The sequence below is a fragment of the Podarcis muralis genome, chromosome 9 (assembly GCF_964188315.1).
Source record: "Podarcis muralis chromosome 9, rPodMur119.hap1.1, whole genome shotgun sequence".
NCBI classification, from domain to species: Eukaryota; Metazoa; Chordata; class Lepidosauria; order Squamata; family Lacertidae; genus Podarcis; species Podarcis muralis.
Window position 1 is genome coordinate 19,160,373 of NC_135663.1, and position 20,691 is coordinate 19,181,063.

The window sequence follows — 20,691 nt, forward strand, 5'->3', positions numbered from 1 at the left end:
GGGAAGTGAAGCATGGTAGCCAAATGGGTTGCTGCATCGTTACAGGAGAATGTGTTGTTTCCAAACATTCCTTCCTATCCCAACACTAGAGCTGTAAAAACAAGAGGTGCACTCTCCAGGTCAGGAGCTGTTACTCCAATCCCAGCTCAGCAGGCAGAGCCTAAATCTATTTCTCTTGAATGTTCAAATTGTAAGGACTGCATGCACTTAGCTGATGCAAAAACCACTTTGGGACATAACAGGATGCAGGGATTTACTGAACCTTGTTTTGACTCGTGTTCATATTTTAAATATGTATACCTATTACAAGCAGATTGTACACATGGCAGGCAGCTGCTGCCAAATTATATTCTGTGCATATTTGCCCTCTAATTAGAGAGTACAGCTGTTTATCTGTTTGTTTTCCCCGTATAAGGTGGCCTGCCTCTTGTGTGGGGCTTAAAAAAACCCACACGTTAATTTTTAGGGAGCGGAGACATTCACATCACACTTTTCTCAGTGGTTTGAACAGACATAAAGCATACAAACAGAACAAGCCAGTACCTTTTATTGGACCCATTAAAGTTAAAAATGTTGGAAGTGCAGGCTTTGGCGTCAGACTGAAATATCCTTCAGACCGGTTTCCTGTGAAGAAGAGTTTTGTATATGGTTTTTAAGACTGTGTGAGCTGCAATGGAGCCTTGTCTGAGTCTGGCTGCAGCAGCCTGGCATATTGAAAAAGATGGCAGCTGGTTGTGGTGTAGTAGTTAGATGATTGGATTTGGACTGGGGAGACCAAGTTTCCGGTCTTTGCTCAGCCAGGAAACCCACTGGCCAAACTTGGATCAGTAACTACCTATTCAGCCTAAACATCAGTTCCTTGGAGGAAAGGTGGGATATCAATAAATAAAAGCTTACTCTTCCATAAAGGTAAAGGTAAAGGTACCCCTGCCCGTACGGGCCAGTCTTGCCAGACTCTGGGGTTGTGCGCCCATCTCACTCAAGAGGCCGGGGGCCAGCGCTGTCCGGAGACACTTCCGGGTCACGTGGTCAGCGTGACATCGCTGCTCTGGCGAGCCAGAGCCGCACACGGAAACACCGTTTACCTTCCCGCTAGAAAGCGGTCCCTATTTATCTACATGCACCCGGGGGTGCTTTCGAACTACTAGGTTGGCAGGCGCTGGGACCGAGCAACGGGAGCGCACCCCGCCGCGGGGATTCGAACCGCTGACCTTTCGATCGGCAAGCCCTAGGCGCTGAGGCTAGAGCGGTACCTATTTATCTACTTGCAGTTTGATGTGCTTTTGAACTGCTAGGTTGGCAGGACCAGGGACCAAGCAACGGGAGCTCACCCCGTCGCAGGGATTCGAACCGCCAACCTTCTGATCGGCAAGTCCTTGGCTCTGTGGTTTAACCCACAGTGCCACCTGCGACCCCATTATAGAATGGGACGTCCCCATTTTAATCAGATAAATGTTGGAGGGTATGGAAAAACTTCCCCATACAGAAGTCTTCTAAAAGTTATATAGTTGTTTATCTGTTTGACTCTATCTGATGGAAGGATGTTCCACAGAGTGAATGCAAGAAGGAAGGCCCTTTGCCTGTTTCTCTGTAGCTTCACTTCTTGCAATGTGGGAACTGCCAGAAGGTGCCCAGAACTGGACTTCAGTATCCTGGCTTAACGATGGGGGTGGAGATGCTCCTTCAGGCATATAGGGCAGAGACCTTTAGGACTTTAGAGTCAGCAGCACCAAAACTTTGAATTGTGCTTAGAAACATACTGGGAGCCAGTGTTGATCCCTTTGGACTGGTGTTATATGGTGCTCATTTGTTTTATGTTTGTTTCACTTCTGTGAAACTAACATATGAGTTATTATTTTGAATGATTAAGAGATTAAGATTGTGGTGAGATTAAGATTGTGATCTAAATGTACCTTAAATGGGAGTACATTGAACACAGTTGGTCTTACTGTTGAACAAACATACATAGGATTGCACCATGAAGTACTCCAAAACAATCAGCCAGGGTTCTCCATCTGTTTACTGAGGGCTCCTCCAAATGACTTACATATTCAGGATTCATCCCAGTTTGCTTGCACAAAGTTTGCAGGGTGGTTAGAATATGTCCGGTCCTTATCAAACATTCATTCTGATTTGTTTATGACAATGAGCATGAAACCTGCATTAATCCTGATTTGCTTTAGGGATATTTTTGCATCTTCCTGTTAATAATTTGATGCATCCTCCTGTTACTAATTTTCTCATCCCTCGCTTTTTCTTGTCACTTTCCTATCTGCAAAAAGTCCATTTTTTACGTATTTAATCCACTTTAACTGAGCAAACCTAAAGTTCCTCCCTCAAAATAATGATAGTCTGCAGGAACCCTAACATTGTGGATATAAATAGTCGCTGGTAAGAGTAGATTAACTTCTCTTTTTAAAAATCTTTAACCAGAACAGTTAGGTGGAATTTTGACAAAAAAGTGCAAATGCATTAAATTGGGAACTACTCCACGTTGAGTGATCTTGAGAATGCACCCTGACTGAAAAGAAATGATTTGCAGGTGTACTTACTGCTTGATAGATATTTTCATAGACATACAGGATATAAAGGATTATCTATTTAATGCTGTATCATAGGTCAGGCCAATGAAGAGAATGCTTGCATCACTGTTTATTTGAGCTTCACACTTTCTGTTAAGTCCTGTTTTCTCTGCACTGTGTCAGCCAGTGTGATGCTTTGTTCTCTGCGTTTTTTTAAATGTTCTTTTCCTAGAAGGTTGTTTAAACAACTCATATAGGGCTGCACTCACCCAGGCTGAGGAAAATCCTGTACAAACTGGAAAGTGTTAGAAAGGGATTTAATGAGATTATCACGGACTGTTCCTTCACAAAAACACACATGCATAAAACAATTTCCCCCCCAAAAAATAAAATAAAATCCCATAAACCAAGCAGCTGCACTGTTTAACTGGGGACAGGTGAAAGAATTTGAGGGAATAAAAAAAAGCAGTGCAATAGTTAAGAAGCAGGGTACGGTATTTAAAAGGGGGAAAAAGAAGGCTTTTCCTTTTGCAAGCGTTTAAAATCAATACCTAACCCAAAAAACCCGAGTTGAATTCATATTTTATAGTAGAATATTCCCATCCTAGTATGTTTCCCATCCTAGTATTCAAGTTGACATGGGTCTCTACACTTGTTTTGTAAAGAAACTCTCCTTGTAGTCTCAGGCACATAATTGAGCTTGTGGTGCATTCCCATTCCATATTAGTTTAGCGCCATAAATTTGACCAAGTACATACATTTCAACATTCTCTGTTTACCAGGAAGAGCCACTACTGCTGTTGTTATCATTAGAAGTATTTTGTTTTATTTTACAACTTCCTGGTAAATCACTCTCCTCCCCCCCCCTAATTTTTGCCTGTTGGGGGAAAGCCTCATTATAAATTTGTTGCTGTGAGTTACTAGATTGGACAGTCTTAAGCAAACCATTCTGTGTTCACAGTGATGCACGTGGCTGTACATGCCTTGAAAGCATGTAAATGCGGAGTTGCCTGTATACAAATAAATAATAATAATAATAATAATAATAATAATAATAATAATAATAATAATAATAAATGTTGCTGGACAAACCCCCCAGCATCCCTGACCCTTGTCCATGCTGCCTGGGGTTAATGAGAACTCTCCCAACATGTGGAGAGCCACAGTTTCTTTGTCCCCTGATGTAAATGCATGCACATGGAATTCTAAAAGTATCATGCAGTGTATACACTCTGCTATTTCATGTGTATTGTGAGCTGTTGGTAACACAGCAATCATGTTTTCTCTGCTGTTAGGTCACCCTACTCCTCTGAGTCCTGAAAAATTCTAAGAGCACTGTGTTTACCCAAGTTTGGTTTCCTTTGGGAGAAGTCACTGGAGGCTTATGCTGGCTGATAATAATTGTGAGCTTATTTTGAAATGTACAGGTTTGAATATAGGTGGAGGCAACAGACAGTGAAAGTCCACTATCAGATCTCTAGGGAGATAGCTAGAACCTGACACTTACACATCTCAAAATGTAGCTCTCTTGTGTCTCTGTCTAAACTGCAACCTTTTGTTCTTTCCACACACAAACACCTTGCCCTCCCTCCTTTTGGCGATCATCTTAGCTCTCCTGGAGACATGTTGCCTGAATATTACAAGCTATCAACAAGTCTTTTGTCAAGAGGTTGGTCTGGTATTGCCTCAGGGTAACCAACACTGATTGCCCTACTCACAGAACTTTGATAGGAAGCCTATAAACATACCTTTATCTCTTCCCCACCCCCTTCTTGGCTTTTAAAATTGTATAGGACAGGCTACTCTTGATAGAGCAGAACTTTCAGCATTGTGCGAGGAGGCAAGGAGTGCTTGGGCAGAGTGAAAAATAGGTATGCTATAAACTTATCCCTATTTTCATCTTTTAAAGGTTGGAAGGTGTGAAAGCTAGGTCTGGGCAGGGTCCCTGTGCTTTTAAATTATAGGAATGAGAAATTTGGCTGGTGTAGTTTTCCCATTAGTGCCACTTTAGTAATATAAGCTCTGCCTCTTGAAATTGTCACTGATAAACAATTGTCAAAACAACAGGTGCTTTATTCTGCCTAGTTGCACAGGGCGATTCCAATATAATACAAGAAGAGAGGAAAACATAATGAGAAGGTGCCAGCACATGTACAAAGGAATTAGGTCTCCAAAGGGCTTTACCAATATATATAATCCATTAAACTTTTCAGTTCTGCATAACTATCATTAAACCTGTCAATACTTGGTTTCAGGTCAACGATTGTGGGAAGGCAAGAATTTCTGAATAGCAGTGACTGAATGCCACCTCTTAGCATTCTGCATTAGCAGGGGTGGGGTGGGGATTTGCAGTAAAGTTGTATACAGGTGCGCTCAAAGGTAAGTCCCAGTGAATTCAGTGGTGCTTACTTCCATTCTCACATGGGATTAAGCCTTAATTCTGTGTAAACATGCACTGGGTTGAAGTGTAAGGCTACATGAAAAGTAAGGCTACATGAAAAGAGATTTTTACATACCCATTATGACTATTTAAGAGACTATTAAATATTGAAATATTAACATGAGCCTAAGCGATGTTAAAGTACCGGTAATTCAAAACAATTGTTACTTACACACACACACACACACACACACACACACACTTTTCATTGTCAAAGTGTTTTTTCCTTCTTTACTGAAATTGGTTGAGTTTTTGTTTCATACTTTAAATTAATGTTTACAAAACTGGTAAAAAGACGTGGATTTCTGATAGATGAATGAGATATTAACTCTTACTGGAACATTTGTAAGGCAATGCAAGATAGTGGCTTCTTATTGTTTCTTTCTGGGCAGGAAGCTGAAGGGCCTTGGGGTGCAGGTGGTCTTTTTCAACACTCCTTCCTCTTGAAGGTCATGCCTCAGGAAGAAAGAGGAAAGAACTAGAAGTAAACTACTGGCTGCACTGGTGTTGATTTCAGGAAATGTTTGGCTTCTTTGACCATGGTATCTGCTTCCTTGAGGAAGGACTTCTGGCAAGAGATGGGTTATGGGCTCTTGGATACCCCATAAGGGAAAAAAGGGCAGATTTTTGTTTACAACAGTTGCACATCACAGTAGTGACAAGAATGTGTTTGCTGAGTTCAGAAGAGCTTTAAACTAAATCCTATGGAGGAGCAAGACAGAAGAACACCTGGTATGGGGGATAATAGTGTATTTGATGCACAGGAAATTGAGGCAGTGCTCCAGAAACCTGCTGAAGAGCAGGAAACTACAAGGAGGAAGCAGCTGGAGAGAATGACTCATGGTTTTAGTTGTCTCTATACTAATTCACAGAGTATGGGAAACTACCAAGACAAATTTGAGCTCTTAATACAGGATGGCAAGTATGTCCTAATAGGCATTACTGAAACCCAGTGCGATGAGACTCATGACTGGTACATAGAAACTGAAGGAATAGACACAACAGGAAGGGACGAGTATTTATAAAGGATGTGTTCATTTGAGAAGAGATCCATGACCTGGAGCTTGGAAGGGATAAAAGTAAAGGCCAAAGCTTATTAGAAATAGAAGCAAAGTGGTTAAAATTTTGGATATAGGCTAAGATGATTTGGGGCAAATCCACACCATGTATTTAAAGCACACATTGATCTCATATTTAAAGCACACAACTTCCCCCCAAAATAAACCTGGGAGCTGTAGTTTTCCCCTCACAGAGCTGCAATTCTCAGGATTTTTTAACAAACCACAGTTCCCAGGATTATTTGGTGAAAGCCATGTGCTTTAAATGTATGGTGTGGATGTGCCCTTAATTCCCAACTCACTCAGTCTGGCTTTACCCCTTAGGGTTCTTGTTAGGATAAAATGGATTAACTCCCCACATATGCACCCTGAACAATTTGGAGGAAAGGTGGGGTGGAAATTGTGAAGAAATAAAGAAAATAATATAAATATAAGCAAGTCTTGCAAAATGCTTAAAGCAAACAAGAAGAACAAATATTGACAATTACCGGCAGTGTTTTCTTTGAAATATTGTTGCATTCTTGAAATGTATATGGCTAGGTATTCTGCAGTCATTGCTGTAAATATTTACGTTGGAATTAAGTTCCACTGGGTTCAATTTTGCTTACTCCTGAGTAAGTGAGCATAGGTTTCCCGCCTCTCTATTTTGTGATGTACCCCGAAATTCTCCCTCAACTACACACCAATTTCTTATAAAAAGATATGCATTTAAAATAATGTCACGTTGCAGGTTCATGGGAAATTTGCTTATATTTATTAAAGAGAACGGTTGGAGGAAGAAGAAACACACACACACACGGACACACAACACATTTCTGCCAATTTGTTTGTTCACTTTCCCCATGCTAAATTTCTTTAAGACATTGTTGCTAATAGCAACTGCAGGGAATTTGTTGAAAACCACACTTTTTCGGGGGGAAGACAATGGGCCCCAAGTCTACTGTGGCACAGCTTTAAACTTTATTAAGTCTGCCTTGGACTCTCCTTTCCTCTCTGTCAGTTAAATGGAAGAAAAGTTTGGCAGCCTCCCTGCTGTGAGCTTGATTGATGCACAGAACATCTGAGGGACTTTTGTTTCCCTGGCTTGCACTCCATGAGTGCATAATGTGTGAATACTCAAATAAGGTCAGCCCTTATCACATGTAATCTAGGCCTGAAAGCAGATCAACAGTGACAGTCATACCCCATAAGCGAGAACACAAATCATCCTCTGCAGGCTTTGGAAAAGTTATGGGATTTTCTCCCCTCGCCTTGGAAGGTTGAGGGCTGCGGCGAGAGCCAGCATCGTTCTGAAAAGCAAGGGAATACGTGCTTGGAATATAATGCTGCTCATTCAAGGGGGCGGTGGGGGTGATTGGATTGGATTGTTTATTTGTAACAAAGTGTTAGTCTTTTCACTGGGAGTTTCAAGCAAGTTCTCCGCTACTGGTTGCTACTGGCCTGTGATGTGGAATGTTGAGAGCTGGGAATGGACTGGGGAGGGGGGAAATTCTCTGGCTTCGGGGGAAAAAAAGGCTGTATCAAAGCGCTTTGATAATGATTGGGAAACTGTGCCGAATGGTTTTAGCCCACATCTACAAAGCATAAGACTTGTGGGATTTGGGACCTGGTTTAAAACCGACACCATAATGCTTCACATATACAGTGGTACCTCGGGTTAAGTACTTAATTCGTTCCGGAGATCCGTTCTTAACCTGAAACTGTTCTTAACCTGAAGCACCACTTTAGCTAAAGGGGCCTCCTGCTGCCACCGCGCCGCCGGAGCACGATTTCTGTTCTCATCCTGAAGCAAAGTTCTTAACCTGAGGTACGGTACTATTTCTGGGTTAGCGGAGTCTGTAACTTGAAGCGTATGTAACCTGAAGTGTATGTAACCCGAGGTACCACTGTAAAATGGTCCCCTGGCAACCCACATGCAACATTAGCACATCAGTACGGCGCTTGCTCCAGTTCACTGATTCCTGACATGTGCTAAGGCCATGTGTATAGACAGGATACGTTATGAGAAATGAGATGCTAGACACATGAAATGCCACAAAAGCAAACAATTTCCTGCATGCTTGTGCACATGGAGCAGCCCATTTAAATTGATTCTTTCTTTTCAAGTGTATGCGCACAGGATGAGGAAATGAAAGTGACTATGAAGTAGGCTAGCTTTCTTCGTTGAGAATTTACACCTTTCTGCTAGGAACAAGCAGCTGGCCAACAAACCAGAACATAACGCATATTGCACAATCAGCTTTCTTCTGCTGAGGATATCATTTGTGATAACATTGACGCAGAACAACTGGCCTTGTAGTGACTGAGCATTTATGAACACTGCTAATATACGGAGTGAATTGTATATTGTAAAAAATTAATAGTAATTCTAGTATGTGTAGAGGAACTTTTGGCATACAGTCATTTCTCAGTGACTTCTTTTCTGAACAATTTATGATTTTTCTTTTAAAACAACTGAAGCATATGCATTTTTGTACCAAACGTTTACTAAAGATAACATTATTATTTTTTTTTAAAAAGGAGAAGCATGACTGTTAATCTTTCCCAATTTAGTATCATAGTTGGTTTGGGCTTGAAGAGGGAGCAAGGCAGGATTTCTTGTTGCAATTAATGTGTGGCTGTTGGTTTTGTTCCTTTACCTAATGCATTCAGTGGCTTTCTAAAGCACATAATAAGATGATCAGCATAAAAAAAATAAAGAGCTAGAGTTACATGGCTGATAAGATTAACAAGCATGGAAACAATGATGTCATTTTCCAAACCATGGAAACAAGCGAGATTCCCCCTTTTATATTTATATTACCTTGGAATTTTTTTTATTCAAGGACCTCCCCCCCCCCGACAGGATTTAATAGTAACTGTGCTAACCTTGTACAGTGGGAAAATGTAATATGGATTAAATGACTTATCAAATGCAAAACTCCGAAAGCCTTGACGTCTACTTACAAAACTGGCATAATCATAGTAGTTACACGCTTTATTTATTTTGAATCACACTGTTGTTGCCACATATAGGACCCTTGATACTTACTTAGTATCAGCGAATACAGTCTGACTTCTTAATTGCACCAGTAATATGAAAGCAGGAATAAAACTGAGTAAAACCTGAGCCTCCCAGTAGAATTCCCTTAGCATTATACAGCTCAGCAGCCTCTGTTCTCTTACCAAGGAGATAAGGATGCTTGTTGGTCTCCCGTCAGAACTATCAGCACATGTCCCTTCTTATTTCAGGGTTGGATTCAGATGCAGACGTAACATGATTTTTTTGTCATGGGCTGCTGATTCAGTGGCATCTTTTATACGTTACTGGATTCTTAAAGTCAGAAGCTTACTGGTGTAAGAAATGGCTGCTGCCCAAATGAAGTATCACAGAATAGTAGAAGAGTAGAATTGGAAGGGATCCCGAGGGTCTTTTAGTCCAGCCCTATGCAATGCAGGAATCCTGCCCACAGCCATCCCTGGGTGTGTTCGAACCACCAACCTCCAAGTTAGCAGCCAGACTTCTTAAACTTTAGCTGTGCTGTCACATTGGAAGTAGAGGGAAAGGCTGTGTAGAACGTTACTGTTTACTCTGGTTTCAGCATGCTCCCACTGCTGGTTTTTTGTATCCATGTACACATGGCATTACCCACAATGGAGCAGAGCTATCCTGACGTTTCTTAAGAAATACTACTGTTTGGTGTGTTTTCCCTCAATACGAAAGTTTAAGCCAAAGTCACTTTGCAGTTAGTCTGAGCTGTGCACTTTTGAGATAGCCATTGTGCATATAGTGGTACTTCGGGTTATGAACGTAATTCGTTCCGGAGGTCCATTCTTAACCTGAAACCGTTCTTAACCTGAGGTACCACTTTAGCTAATGGGGCCTCCTGCTGCCGCCGTGCTGCCAGCACACAATTTCTGTTCTCATCCTGAGGTAAAGTTCTTAACCCGAGGTACTACTTCCGGGTTAGCGGAGTTTGTAACCCGAAGTGTTTGTAACTCGAAGCGTTTGTAACCCGAGGTACCACTGTATGCAGATGACAGCTTCAGTTGTAGGTGTGGGAAAACCAAAGAGACAATGCCCATGCCCACCCCCTCTCTGGTATGTACAATAGTGTGCAAATGTGACTTGAAATACAGTGGGCGGGGACAACAACCTCACTCCATTTTAAGCTGCTAATGTGCATATAGTCTTGGTAGGCTATGGGCTCGGTCTAGATAGAAGCACAAGCAGTCCTCATGAGTATATTGGCCCTTTCCTTCTCTAAAGTGGCGTGACAGTGATGGATAAACCACACTTTTGCAAGCACTGCATATGCTGACAAGTAAGTTCTGTTAGGAAACTCGCAAAGTGGCGTTGAAACAAAGCAGACACGTTCACGATATATTAGGAACTGTAATAGAATCAGTTTTGTGACATGAAAAATGTTGTGAGATGAGCCACAAATAGGTTCCTGGGCTAGCTAGTACAAACATGTACAAATGACACCTGTTCAGAAAGAAAGGAGAGAGATGGGAAATGGCTGTCTCTCTGTGTGTTTCGTTTGTTCTCTTTACCTTTTATGATCAATATTTATCTTCGCTTTCAGTTTTGCATGATATGTACATAGGCCTGATTCGTAGCATTATTCTTGTAATATGGTTGATGTTGAAACTTCACCATATGATACTCAGACTAATCTGTGCATGTTTTGATCATGGCGGCTGCATGGTTACTTCTCTCATTGATGTCCCATCCTTGGTGGCTCAGAGGGCAGTGAGGTGTTGGTGTAGAATGGGGTAGTCAATGAGCTCCCAGTGTCATTGGACTACAGCTCCCATCATCCCTGGCCTTTGTCCATACTGGCTGGGGCTGATGGGAGTTGAGGTCCATCAACATCTGGCTATGCCCAAGTAAATATGTACCGTCACTGGAAATTGCACTTTATCATGTAAATGTTTTCTAGAGATTTTAATTAATTAAACTAGGAGCCTGGTACCTGGCATTGCTTGGAATTCCAAACAACAACAACAACAACAACATCATCATCAGTGCAGTTTTAAAATCAGTGGTTAAAAACTGTGTTGTTTTGAAATGTTTAGAAACGGCAGCCACTGTTATCCAAACATAGATAGAAACCTACTCTTTGAACTGAGGAACCATCACACAACATTTGGTTGTGATATCTTAAGAAATGTCCAGATGCATAGCAAGCAAACAACTTTGCAAAATATGTAATGAATTTTATTCGGGGGTTTTCAGCCCAGTATCTTCCCAGCCACACGTTTATTGTAAAGCGCATAAGCAGCACGTCAGGGCAGTTGCCACCCCTAGCTGTTATTCCAGAAGCATGCTGCCTTTGATCTTGGAGAATCTGTCTAAGCCTCCATCCCTATTAGTCATGGTGGGGAAAGCCTCTCCCCCACCCAAGTATGTCACTACTTCACAATGTAGTGCTGTTCCAGGTCCAAACCTCTTAGCCTGTGGTTGGTGAGGAGAGAACTTAACCACAAGTCCTAGTTCAGAGGCCACACTAAGTCAAACCTTGGTTTTGCTCATGCAGTGCATTTAGCAGAAAGGGCAAGGGAGGAGCTAAGTGAGTACAAGCTGCTCTCTGGGAGATCCAATATCCATTCAGGCTGCATTCACATGACAGTTTATTTGATTTTCATGACTCTTATATTCCACATTATATTTGAGCTTTTGCACAACATAAAAGCTGCTTCTAGAACAACAGTGCAGGTTTACTGCTTTTTTGTATTATTTGCTTCCAGAAAACATCCACCTGTAAATAATACAGAAATATTCCACTATAGTTCTGGAATTGGCTTTTTACATCCTGTGAAAACTCAAATACAATGTTGGGGAAACGTAGTGAAAACAGAACAAATTGTGATGTGAATGCAGCCGCAGTATCACTAAGTTCATAATATTGTGCGAACCAAGCCATTGTCTCCTTTTGATTTTGATTTTACATATGTTTTTAATGTATGTTTACATGTGTTTCAATACTTTGGGCCCACATGCATACGAGTAATCTCCATTTAATCCTCTAGATTTACTTCTGAGTGGGCATGGTTAGGGGTACAGTTAGTGTTGGAATTCTATTCCAATTCCTTTGGGATTCTTGGATGGAAAGGCGGTCTACAAACGACTCCAACAAACAAATAATGAAGACAGCAGCATCTTCAGCTTTTATTTTATGTTGTTATTTACAATGTTAATCCCTGCTTCGACCAGACTTTGGTGCATGAAACCCTGTAGGTGTGGAGATGGCTTTTTATGCCAAATCCTCTGTGTCTGCTTATTATTCACTTTTTTCAGGAAGGGGTTCCTCCTCAGATAGTTTTTGAGTCCCTTCACTGAATACACCATGCTCCTTCCGCCCTCTGTTCCTATTTCCCTGCCCAGGAACGGAACACACATTCCTGTTGCCCTGTGTTTCTTCTTTCCACAGTCTAGGAGGAAATGCCAAGTATGGAACTCCTAACGCCTCTGTTCCTCCTGCTTCTTCACACTGCCCTCTAGTTCACTTCATGTTTCAGTTCTTGCCATCCTTGTGGCCACCACTGTCCTGTTAGAATTCCTGCTCCGTGATTGCAGTAATAGGATTTTTGTCTTTCACATGATGGTGTATATTTTGACTCCACAGAGTGGGAAGTGACTGAGGCAGGATGTTTGTGTTACTGGGTTCCGTGAAGTGGGACTTTTGTCCTTTGTTTTTTCTCTTTGCTGTCTGATGCTAGAGAGAGAGGGAGCCATGCTGCAGTGCTCCGTGTGTGTTTATATGTAAATAAAGTAGATTAGCCAAAATGCTGAGTTGCTGAGGTCTGTTACGCAAGCGTGCAAACTCTGCGGATCCCTAAGTGTGCCGGTGTCGGTTGGCATCGGTCGCTGTGATGTTCAGGCAGAAGAAAGCTTTTGAAGCTCCCGAACGAACAACCAGGAGGGAGAGAACATGCCAGTCAGGCATATGTCTCTGCCAGGGTCCTACTCGAGTGTAGGCTCAACTCCTGACATGTCCTACCCACCAAACAGAATCTTCTCCGCACACACTGCCTTTTTCTTGCAGTATTATAAGGACAACAGTATTGTTTGGGCCAGATGTTCGGTTGTTATTTTCAGAAATGGGAATTCTTTCAATTAAGATCAGACCCTTAGAGAAAGACCCTTTGTTTCTTTCTTTTAAGAAAGAAACAAAATGAAAGGGTGTCCTGCTGATTTTGGAACATAAGAAACTGCTTTGTACTCAGTCACACCATTGGTTTGTCTAGGTCAGTATTGCTGACACTGACTTGCAGCAGCGCTCCGAGTTCCGGGCTGGAGGCTTAACAAGCCCTAACTGGAGACACCAGGGTTTGAACTTGGGATCTTTTGCATACAAAGCTAATGTTTTACTACTGAATTATGAACCATTTTTAAAATTGCAATAATGTGATGTTGTTATTTTTTTTAATAAAAAAAACTTTGTATAAGTATATATGGTAAGAAATGGTGAAATATTGGTTTGTGCAATATATTCAGTTATATTGCATATACATATATATTTTTAATGACCCCTCCACTGTTGGTATACTGGTACGCTTGTATTTTTTGATTCAGTGTGCACTATCCTTTTCATCTAGTTTAACTTCTAAATTCATCATGAAAGACTGAGTCTTGTGTCAAAATAATGTTTTGTGGTTGTTGAAGAGCATAGGTGTATTTCACCTGCACAACCTTTCTTTGATCAGATCAAAATAACCTAGATGTCATCCACAGAAAATGGTTTGTGGCTGCTCAGTAAATATATAACATTAAACTACAAACAACATGTACTGCTATATTTTGATATCGGGGTTATGGCTAATCTGCCATTGTGGGTGCCCCAAAGCAAGTGGATATGCTATCTTGCAAAAACATCAGGAACCCAGGCTTACAAAGTGGAGCCAGGTTTGGCCCCAGACATTCTAGTAACTAGCAGTGCCATCTTCTCCATGTCTTTTCAGGAGTAAGTCCCAGTGAGTTTTTAACAGGGCTTGGCGCTGTGGTCTCAACCACTGAGCCTAGGGCTTGCTGATCAGAAGGTCGGTGGTTCAAATCCCCACGATAGGGTGAGCTCCCGTTGCTCAGTCCCTGCTGCTGCCAATCTAGCAGTTTGAAAGCACATCAAAGTGCAAGTAGATAAATAGGTACCACTCCGGCGGGAAGGTAAACGGCATTTCTGTGCTTTGCTCTGGTTCGCCAGAAGTGGCTTAGTCATGCTGGCCACATGACCCAGAAGCTGTACGCCGACTCCCTCGGCCAATAAAGCGAGATGAGCGCCGCAACCCCAGAGTTGGCCACGACTGGACCTAATGGTCAGTGGTCCCTTTACCTTTACCCACAGGTAAGAGGGCATAGGACTGTTGTCTAATAGTGATGCACCCAAACTTCAGAATCAAACTTCTCAAGTCCAAAATTTCTAGAGTAGTTGTTCCCTTCCACCTCCAGATTTCTGGAGTTTGAGCTTAGCTCATAATAAGCCGAGCCTCTACCTCCCCAGGAGCAGCCTCCAGCCACCTCACTGCTGAAACTTGCCTTACAGCAAGGATGCAAGGCGCTAGGCATTCATTAGGCCCTGCAACGACAAAAGCTATGTGCGATGTGATTTCCCAGTGGTTCTGGATCCTTAGCAAAGGAACCCTTGAATGGGACAATTCCTAGGAATCCTTAGCATGCATTCTTGGCACCAGGAGCCAAGGAAATTATAGACTCTTGGTGTTTTGGGTTCTTATGAAAGGACACTTCTGGGGCACCAGCGTTCCATGCAGAGAGTTAAGGAGAAGAGCAGGGAGCCTTGCAGAAGCGATGGAGAGCATTCAGAGCCCCAGCTTGTTCCAGATCTTGTGTTTCCAGTGGCGTCTCCAAAAGTGTGATGGAGCTTTGATGGAGCTGTGCTTAAAATAGTAATTGGGCCTGATCAAAAATGAGCCGAAATTAGCCTGTGTTTAGGAAAGCCCAGTTTGAGTAATATCACCCATCACTATAGAAACAACGAAAAAATATTTCTGATGATTAATCACCCTTTAAAACCTGCAGATTGATGTGCCCACTTCCTTCTGCCTCACCGTATGACTGGTGCCGAGTGGAATACACAGTGATCTAAAGCTCGGTTTACTTAAAATGCCACTTTTAAAAAACTTTTTTTTTTGCCTTGCTTCCTCGGGAATAGGCTGAAATGAGAAGCCAAACAAACAGCTTTTAAAAACCCCATAATTTGAAGCTGCGCAACTTTCTGTTGCTCAGTGCAAAGCATGGTTAACAAACTAATTCGAACTGAAGAAATCACAGTTGTACTTTTGTTTTCATAATAACGCCTGGCAGTTTTGTACTTTCTTTGTATTCCTCAAGGATCTCCTGGCTTTGTTTTGTGCACATGAGTGTAAAAGAGAAGAGAGGAGCTGAAATCTCTCTGCCTCTGTCTCTCTGGCTGCAGCTTCTAAGTTTACATACATTCCCAGTGTGGGCAGCGATCAGTCCATGCTCCTGTCTCAGGAATCCAGTCCGGCTTGAGAGCCTTGCTGCCCTTTTGTTGTCCTCCCCACGAGGGTGATCAGTTGAGGACTATGTGGTGACAGAACCAGTTTGTAACAGGCTTGTCTTTCACCTTCTCCTCTCCAGGCTTTGCTGGCAAGACTCATGTGAGGATCTGAGAGAGGCGGGAGTGCAAAAGGGCTGCAAAGTGAAATAAGAAAAGGAAAGAAACGGGAGATTTAAACCACAAGCAAATCACTGCTGCTGCTGCTGCTGCTGCTACTGCAATGAACTGGCTAGAAGAACCAAACTGGAGGTTTCACGTTTCCCTCCTCATGCTGCTCTCGATGCACACCAGGGGTAAGGAGATAAAATGTTGTGCAATGTACTTCTGACAGGGTGCTGATGAGCTGAAGATAGCCTCTAACTGCTCTGTTGCTATTGTGAAATGGAAAGCTTAGGGGAGAGTAGCTTGGAGTTTGCAAGCCACCGGTGCTTTGTGCAAAATAAAAAAAAGTTCAGCTTGTGCACAACACCATTAGGGCAGTGCGTGGGAATTGAAAGCTGATGTGTGCTAAACTTGCAAGCCTCTGCTTTACTGCGTTTTTCTTCGCCTACCCTGCATTTTAGTCACGTTGCCATTTGCTTTTGAGTAGGGTGATAGCATTCTGAAGTTCATAGAAGCAGCAAAACGCCGTTAAGGTCGTTTTGGTATCAGTAGCAACTGATGTTTGCTCTTACACTGTTGATACAGTTCTTTGAAATTACATCAGTGATATGTTGGAGTAAAATTATGCAAAAAAGAAAAAAAATCTAAGCGGGAATTTAGAGATTTATGCCTTTTAATTTTTTAATAAGATTGCTTTTTAAAAAGGAAGCTGAGTTGAATGCAAATGATTGGGAAACATGAGTCAGCATAATAACTTTTAGCTTGTTTAAAAGGACTGAAAAGGTTCTCATTTTAAAAAGGGGAAAGTGAAGAGTGAAGTTAATGAATGAACTGCACAGGAAACAAGTATCTGGGAAGTTTTAAAAGAATGTATAAATCGACATTCGCCAAAGGGAGATTTTGAACTGAAGACAAACTGGTATAAATAAATGTGTTTAGTTAACGGTTTAGTTATGAGGATGATGTATCTTTAGAAATGTGAAGATGCTCTGACAGAAGCCAGAACTTAGGACCATTCTAGTTGTTATTTAATTAATTCATGAATCACCTTTTGCATTTGTCGCAAGGCATGTTACAAACATAACATAAAACAGCTAAAAATTGTTTTAAAAACTACAAATGTAACTAAAGATAGGTTTTGTTTCTGTATTGTTTTTAAACCTAATGCAGATATATTTTCATGTGGTTGGAAAAGCTTGTGTAAATGAAATTGCCTTCAGTTGTTTCTGGAAAGTACATCTAGTGGTTTGCTTGTGGTATGTCAACAGGGATGCTGCTCCACAAAACGGGCCACTACGCTGAAGGCCTTGTTCTTGAGTTCTTGCATCTGATATTTTGGGGACTTTAAGGAGAAATTGCCCTGCACAACACAGTGATCTATTGGGAATATAAGGGATAAGCTGTTCTCTCAAGTAACCTTGTCCTGAGCTGTATTGGATCTTACATGTTAGTACCAAAATGTTGAACTTTCCCTGGTAGCAGACTGGAAACAAGTGCAAATCCAGAAAATACGGTGTTGTATCTTGAGAGTAGTTTGTCCCCCCCAAACAGCCACTGTGTTCTGCACTTGCTGCTGCCGCCCGACTTACCTTAAGAGTAGCCCCACATAGAGTGTATGGCAACAATCCAGCCTTGATGTTACTAATGCATGGGCAAGTGTGGTCAAGCTGTCCCGATTCAGAAACAGTCAGAGCCACCTTACCAGTTAGTGCATCTTTTCTTAAAAAAATGTTTAGGGGTACTCTCATTTTCCTACTCATATTAAAGTACTGCCCCTCAATGAGGCCGAACTTAGATTCACAAAATGTTTAGGGGTATGCGTACCCCTGCGTCCACCCAGAAAAAAAGCACTGTTACCAGCCATAGCTGGTCAAATGCACCCTTAGCTACTGAAGAGACCTACGCCCCCAGTAACAGGGCTAGATCTATTATTTATTTACTTATTGTGCTCATTAGATTTATAATCTTAAAACTAGTAGAAAACCAAAACAGAAGAAAAACCTAAGGACATGCATAGGTATAAAAGGGATCAAGGAGCACCCACAAACTACACACCTAGTCATTCAGGGAGACTGGGACCCAATTTACTGACTTCTCAACATGGGAATCACCTACCTCTGACTTGCCAGGATTCTGACCTAGTTGTTAGCCCTCAAAGTCCACCACTGCATCTGGACATCAGGGCCTGCTCTACCATTCCTGATGCAGATGCTATCGAGAAAAAAAGTTGGGTTACATCAGTGCCCTGATGACACTTCATTCCATATCTCCCACTGACCACTCCTGGTGATTTCATATAGATAGATGTTAAACAGCACAGGATACAATAGAGTGTTCTTTGGCACCATATAACTCAAGAGTCATGGGGCTGAGGAACACTAATCTAATGCTACCTTCTTCAGCTGTCCCTGGAGATGAAACCAGAACCACTGGAGAACCACCAGGCAAGAATGTTCAAGGAGGAAGTGGGCTGTAGGAGGTGGGTGGCCTGAAGGCTACATTTGGCCCTTGGGACTGAAGATCCAAACCCTGGCCATAAAGTATAAGAACTGGAAGGGACAGTCCTTTGATACAAATAAATTAATGTATGGTTGTTGGTTTGTTTGTTTTTTAAAAAACTTTTCTCAAAGATGTATCGTTTTTCCTCTGATAGGTTAGAGAACAAATTGGTAGGCTTCTGTGTGTGTGTTGTGTATGCAAATGATTCCCAGCTCTACTTCTCCTTCAAATCAGATCCAGTGAGGGCGGTGAAGGTGGTTGGCAGATGGATGGTGGTTAACAGATTGAAGTTGAAACAGAAGTACTGTTTTGGGGGGACGGGCAGGTGGGTGTGGGGGACTCCCTGTTCCTGAACAGGGTAACTGTGCCCCTGAAAGACCAGGTGTGCAGCCTGGGAGTGACTCACAGCTGTCCATGGAGGCACAGGTCCATTCTGTGTCCAGGACAGCTGTCTAGCAGTTCCATCTGGACGCAGGCTGAGACCCTACCTGTCCGCAGACTGTCTCACCAGAATAGTGCATGCCCTGGTTATCTCCTGCTTGGACTGCTTCTATGTGCTCTATGTGGGGCTACCTTTGAAGGTGACTCGGAAACTACAACAAATCCAGAATGCTGCAGGTAGACTGGTGACTGGGAGTGGCTGCCGGGACCATATAACACTGGTCCTAAAGGATCTTCACTGGTTCCCAGTACATTTCCGAGCGCAAGTCAGAGTGTTGGTGCTGACCTTTAAAGGCCTAAATGGCCTTGACTGAGTATACCTGAAGAAGCGTCTCGACCCCCATCGCTCAGCCACTGAGGTCCAGCTCTGAGGGCCTTCTGGCGGTTCTCTCACTGCGAGTAGCGAAGTTACAGGGGATCAGGCAGAGGGTCTTCTCAGTAGTGGGTGCCCTCCCTGTGGAACACCCTCTCTTCAGATGTCAAGGAGATAAAAAATGACACAAGACATCTGAAGGCAGCCCTGGAATGGGAGGTTTTTAATACTTGATGTTTTATGTTTTTAGATATGCTGTAAGCTGTCCAGAGTGGCTGGGGAAACCCAGCCAGTTGGGCAGGGTATATTAAAAAACAAAAAAATATTCTTATTAAACTATGATTGTGAATTAAAGGGGTAACACGTAGCTAAGTTGTACTCTGAGTGGATCCATTAAATTTAATGAACATAAGTTAGGTCCATCAGTTAAAATGAGTCCACTCTTAACAAAACTTAGTTGAATACCACTCAAGGTTTATAGGATTTTGTGTCTCCCGTGTCACTCCTATAAGACGCATGAGCGCACCCAAATTCACCTGTTCTGTCACTGTATCTTTGCTGGTGTGTGTTTTGGTGGCAGAAGTGTTCATGGCAATCTGTTGGTGTTTCATGGCTTCCATCAAATCCTATTGCCAGCAGATACTGAATATAAGAATGTGCTCCAAATCTACTTCATGGGTTTCCAGAATTTTGGAAATATGTTTACTATTGTGCTGGAGTCATTTGTAGCTGGCTATCTTTCCTGCTGTTCCGTAAGATGTGGTGCTAGTTTGAGAGGCGTTAATTTTCCATCATTCTTTGTTCCACTCCTTTTAACATCCCAGAGCATTTTCTGGGAAGAAAGCTTAATTGCAAAAACTTGTTTCCAAGTAAGCATACTGCTGCAGATCGCATTCTGTGTGAAAATCTGATTGTACAAGCACAGGTGCTCGTTTTTAATCTCGGAGGACCCATTAGGAAGAAAACGTTCCAATATTACTGAGGAAGTTGAAGGAGCGGCTTTGGAAAAATTAAAGAAGCCTTAAACAGATTTTGAATATATAGATTATATTCCATTGCCAGATGCTGGGCAGCTCCTCCCACATTAAAACACAGATTCTTAATGGTTTGGCTGACCCTCAAGGGAAACAGATCTGTACTAAGATATGAACATCTGTAAGGGCGTGGAAAGATTTATGCAGGAAACCTGCAGTGGACAGCTGAAAGGCAAACACTGACAATCTCTCTACCCAACGAAATGGAATTTTGCTGTCTTATTAGGCCTATTCCAAATGGGAAACATGAGAAAAAGTAAAATAAATATGAAGGGATACAAAGTCAAATTAGGAGAACTAATTTAGTTTAACATGTGATATGTTATCAATAGTCATGCAACAATATTCGTCCATTAACATACACAATCATCCTCCTTGCTTTTTCCTTTGCTGATAGGAGCATTTGTTAGCTACATAGAACCCTGATATTTGCTGCATACATAGGCAAAGATAAATCTATCTTACTTCACTTAAAATTAGGATATTTATACAGTGGTGCCTCGCAAGACGAAATTAATCCGTTCCGCGAGTCTCTTCGTCTTGCGGTTTTTTCGTCTTGCGAAGCACGGCTATTAGCGGCTTAGCAGCTATTAGCGGCTTAGCGGCTATTAACGGCTTAGCGGCTTTAAGAAAAAGGAAATAAACTCGCAAGAACTCGCAAGACGTTTCGTCTTGCAAAGCAAGCCCATAGGGAAATTCGTCTTGCGGAACGACTCAAAAAACGGAAAACCCTTTCGTCTAGCGAGTTTTTCGTCTTGCGA

General features: G+C 42.2%; 1 protein-coding gene across 4 annotated transcripts in view; it reads left to right on the plus strand.

The window, feature by feature from the left end:
• The window catches only part of BMPR1B (bone morphogenetic protein receptor type 1B), a 253,196-nt gene that overhangs the window by 134,144 nt on the left and 98,361 nt on the right, over positions 1-20,691 (plus strand). For 2 of the 4 annotated variants that reach the window (XM_077933848.1, XM_077933849.1), the window contains exon 3: positions 15,622-15,834. The exons of 1 other annotated variant lie outside the window; for it this stretch is intronic. In XM_077933848.1, the coding sequence (XP_077789974.1) occupies positions 15,762-15,834 (73 nt within the window). In that variant the 5' untranslated portion in view covers positions 15,622-15,761. Of the gene's footprint in view, positions 1-15,456; positions 15,835-20,691 lie in introns of those variants that run through there. One more of the 4 variants, XM_077933850.1, reaches the window with a different exon arrangement.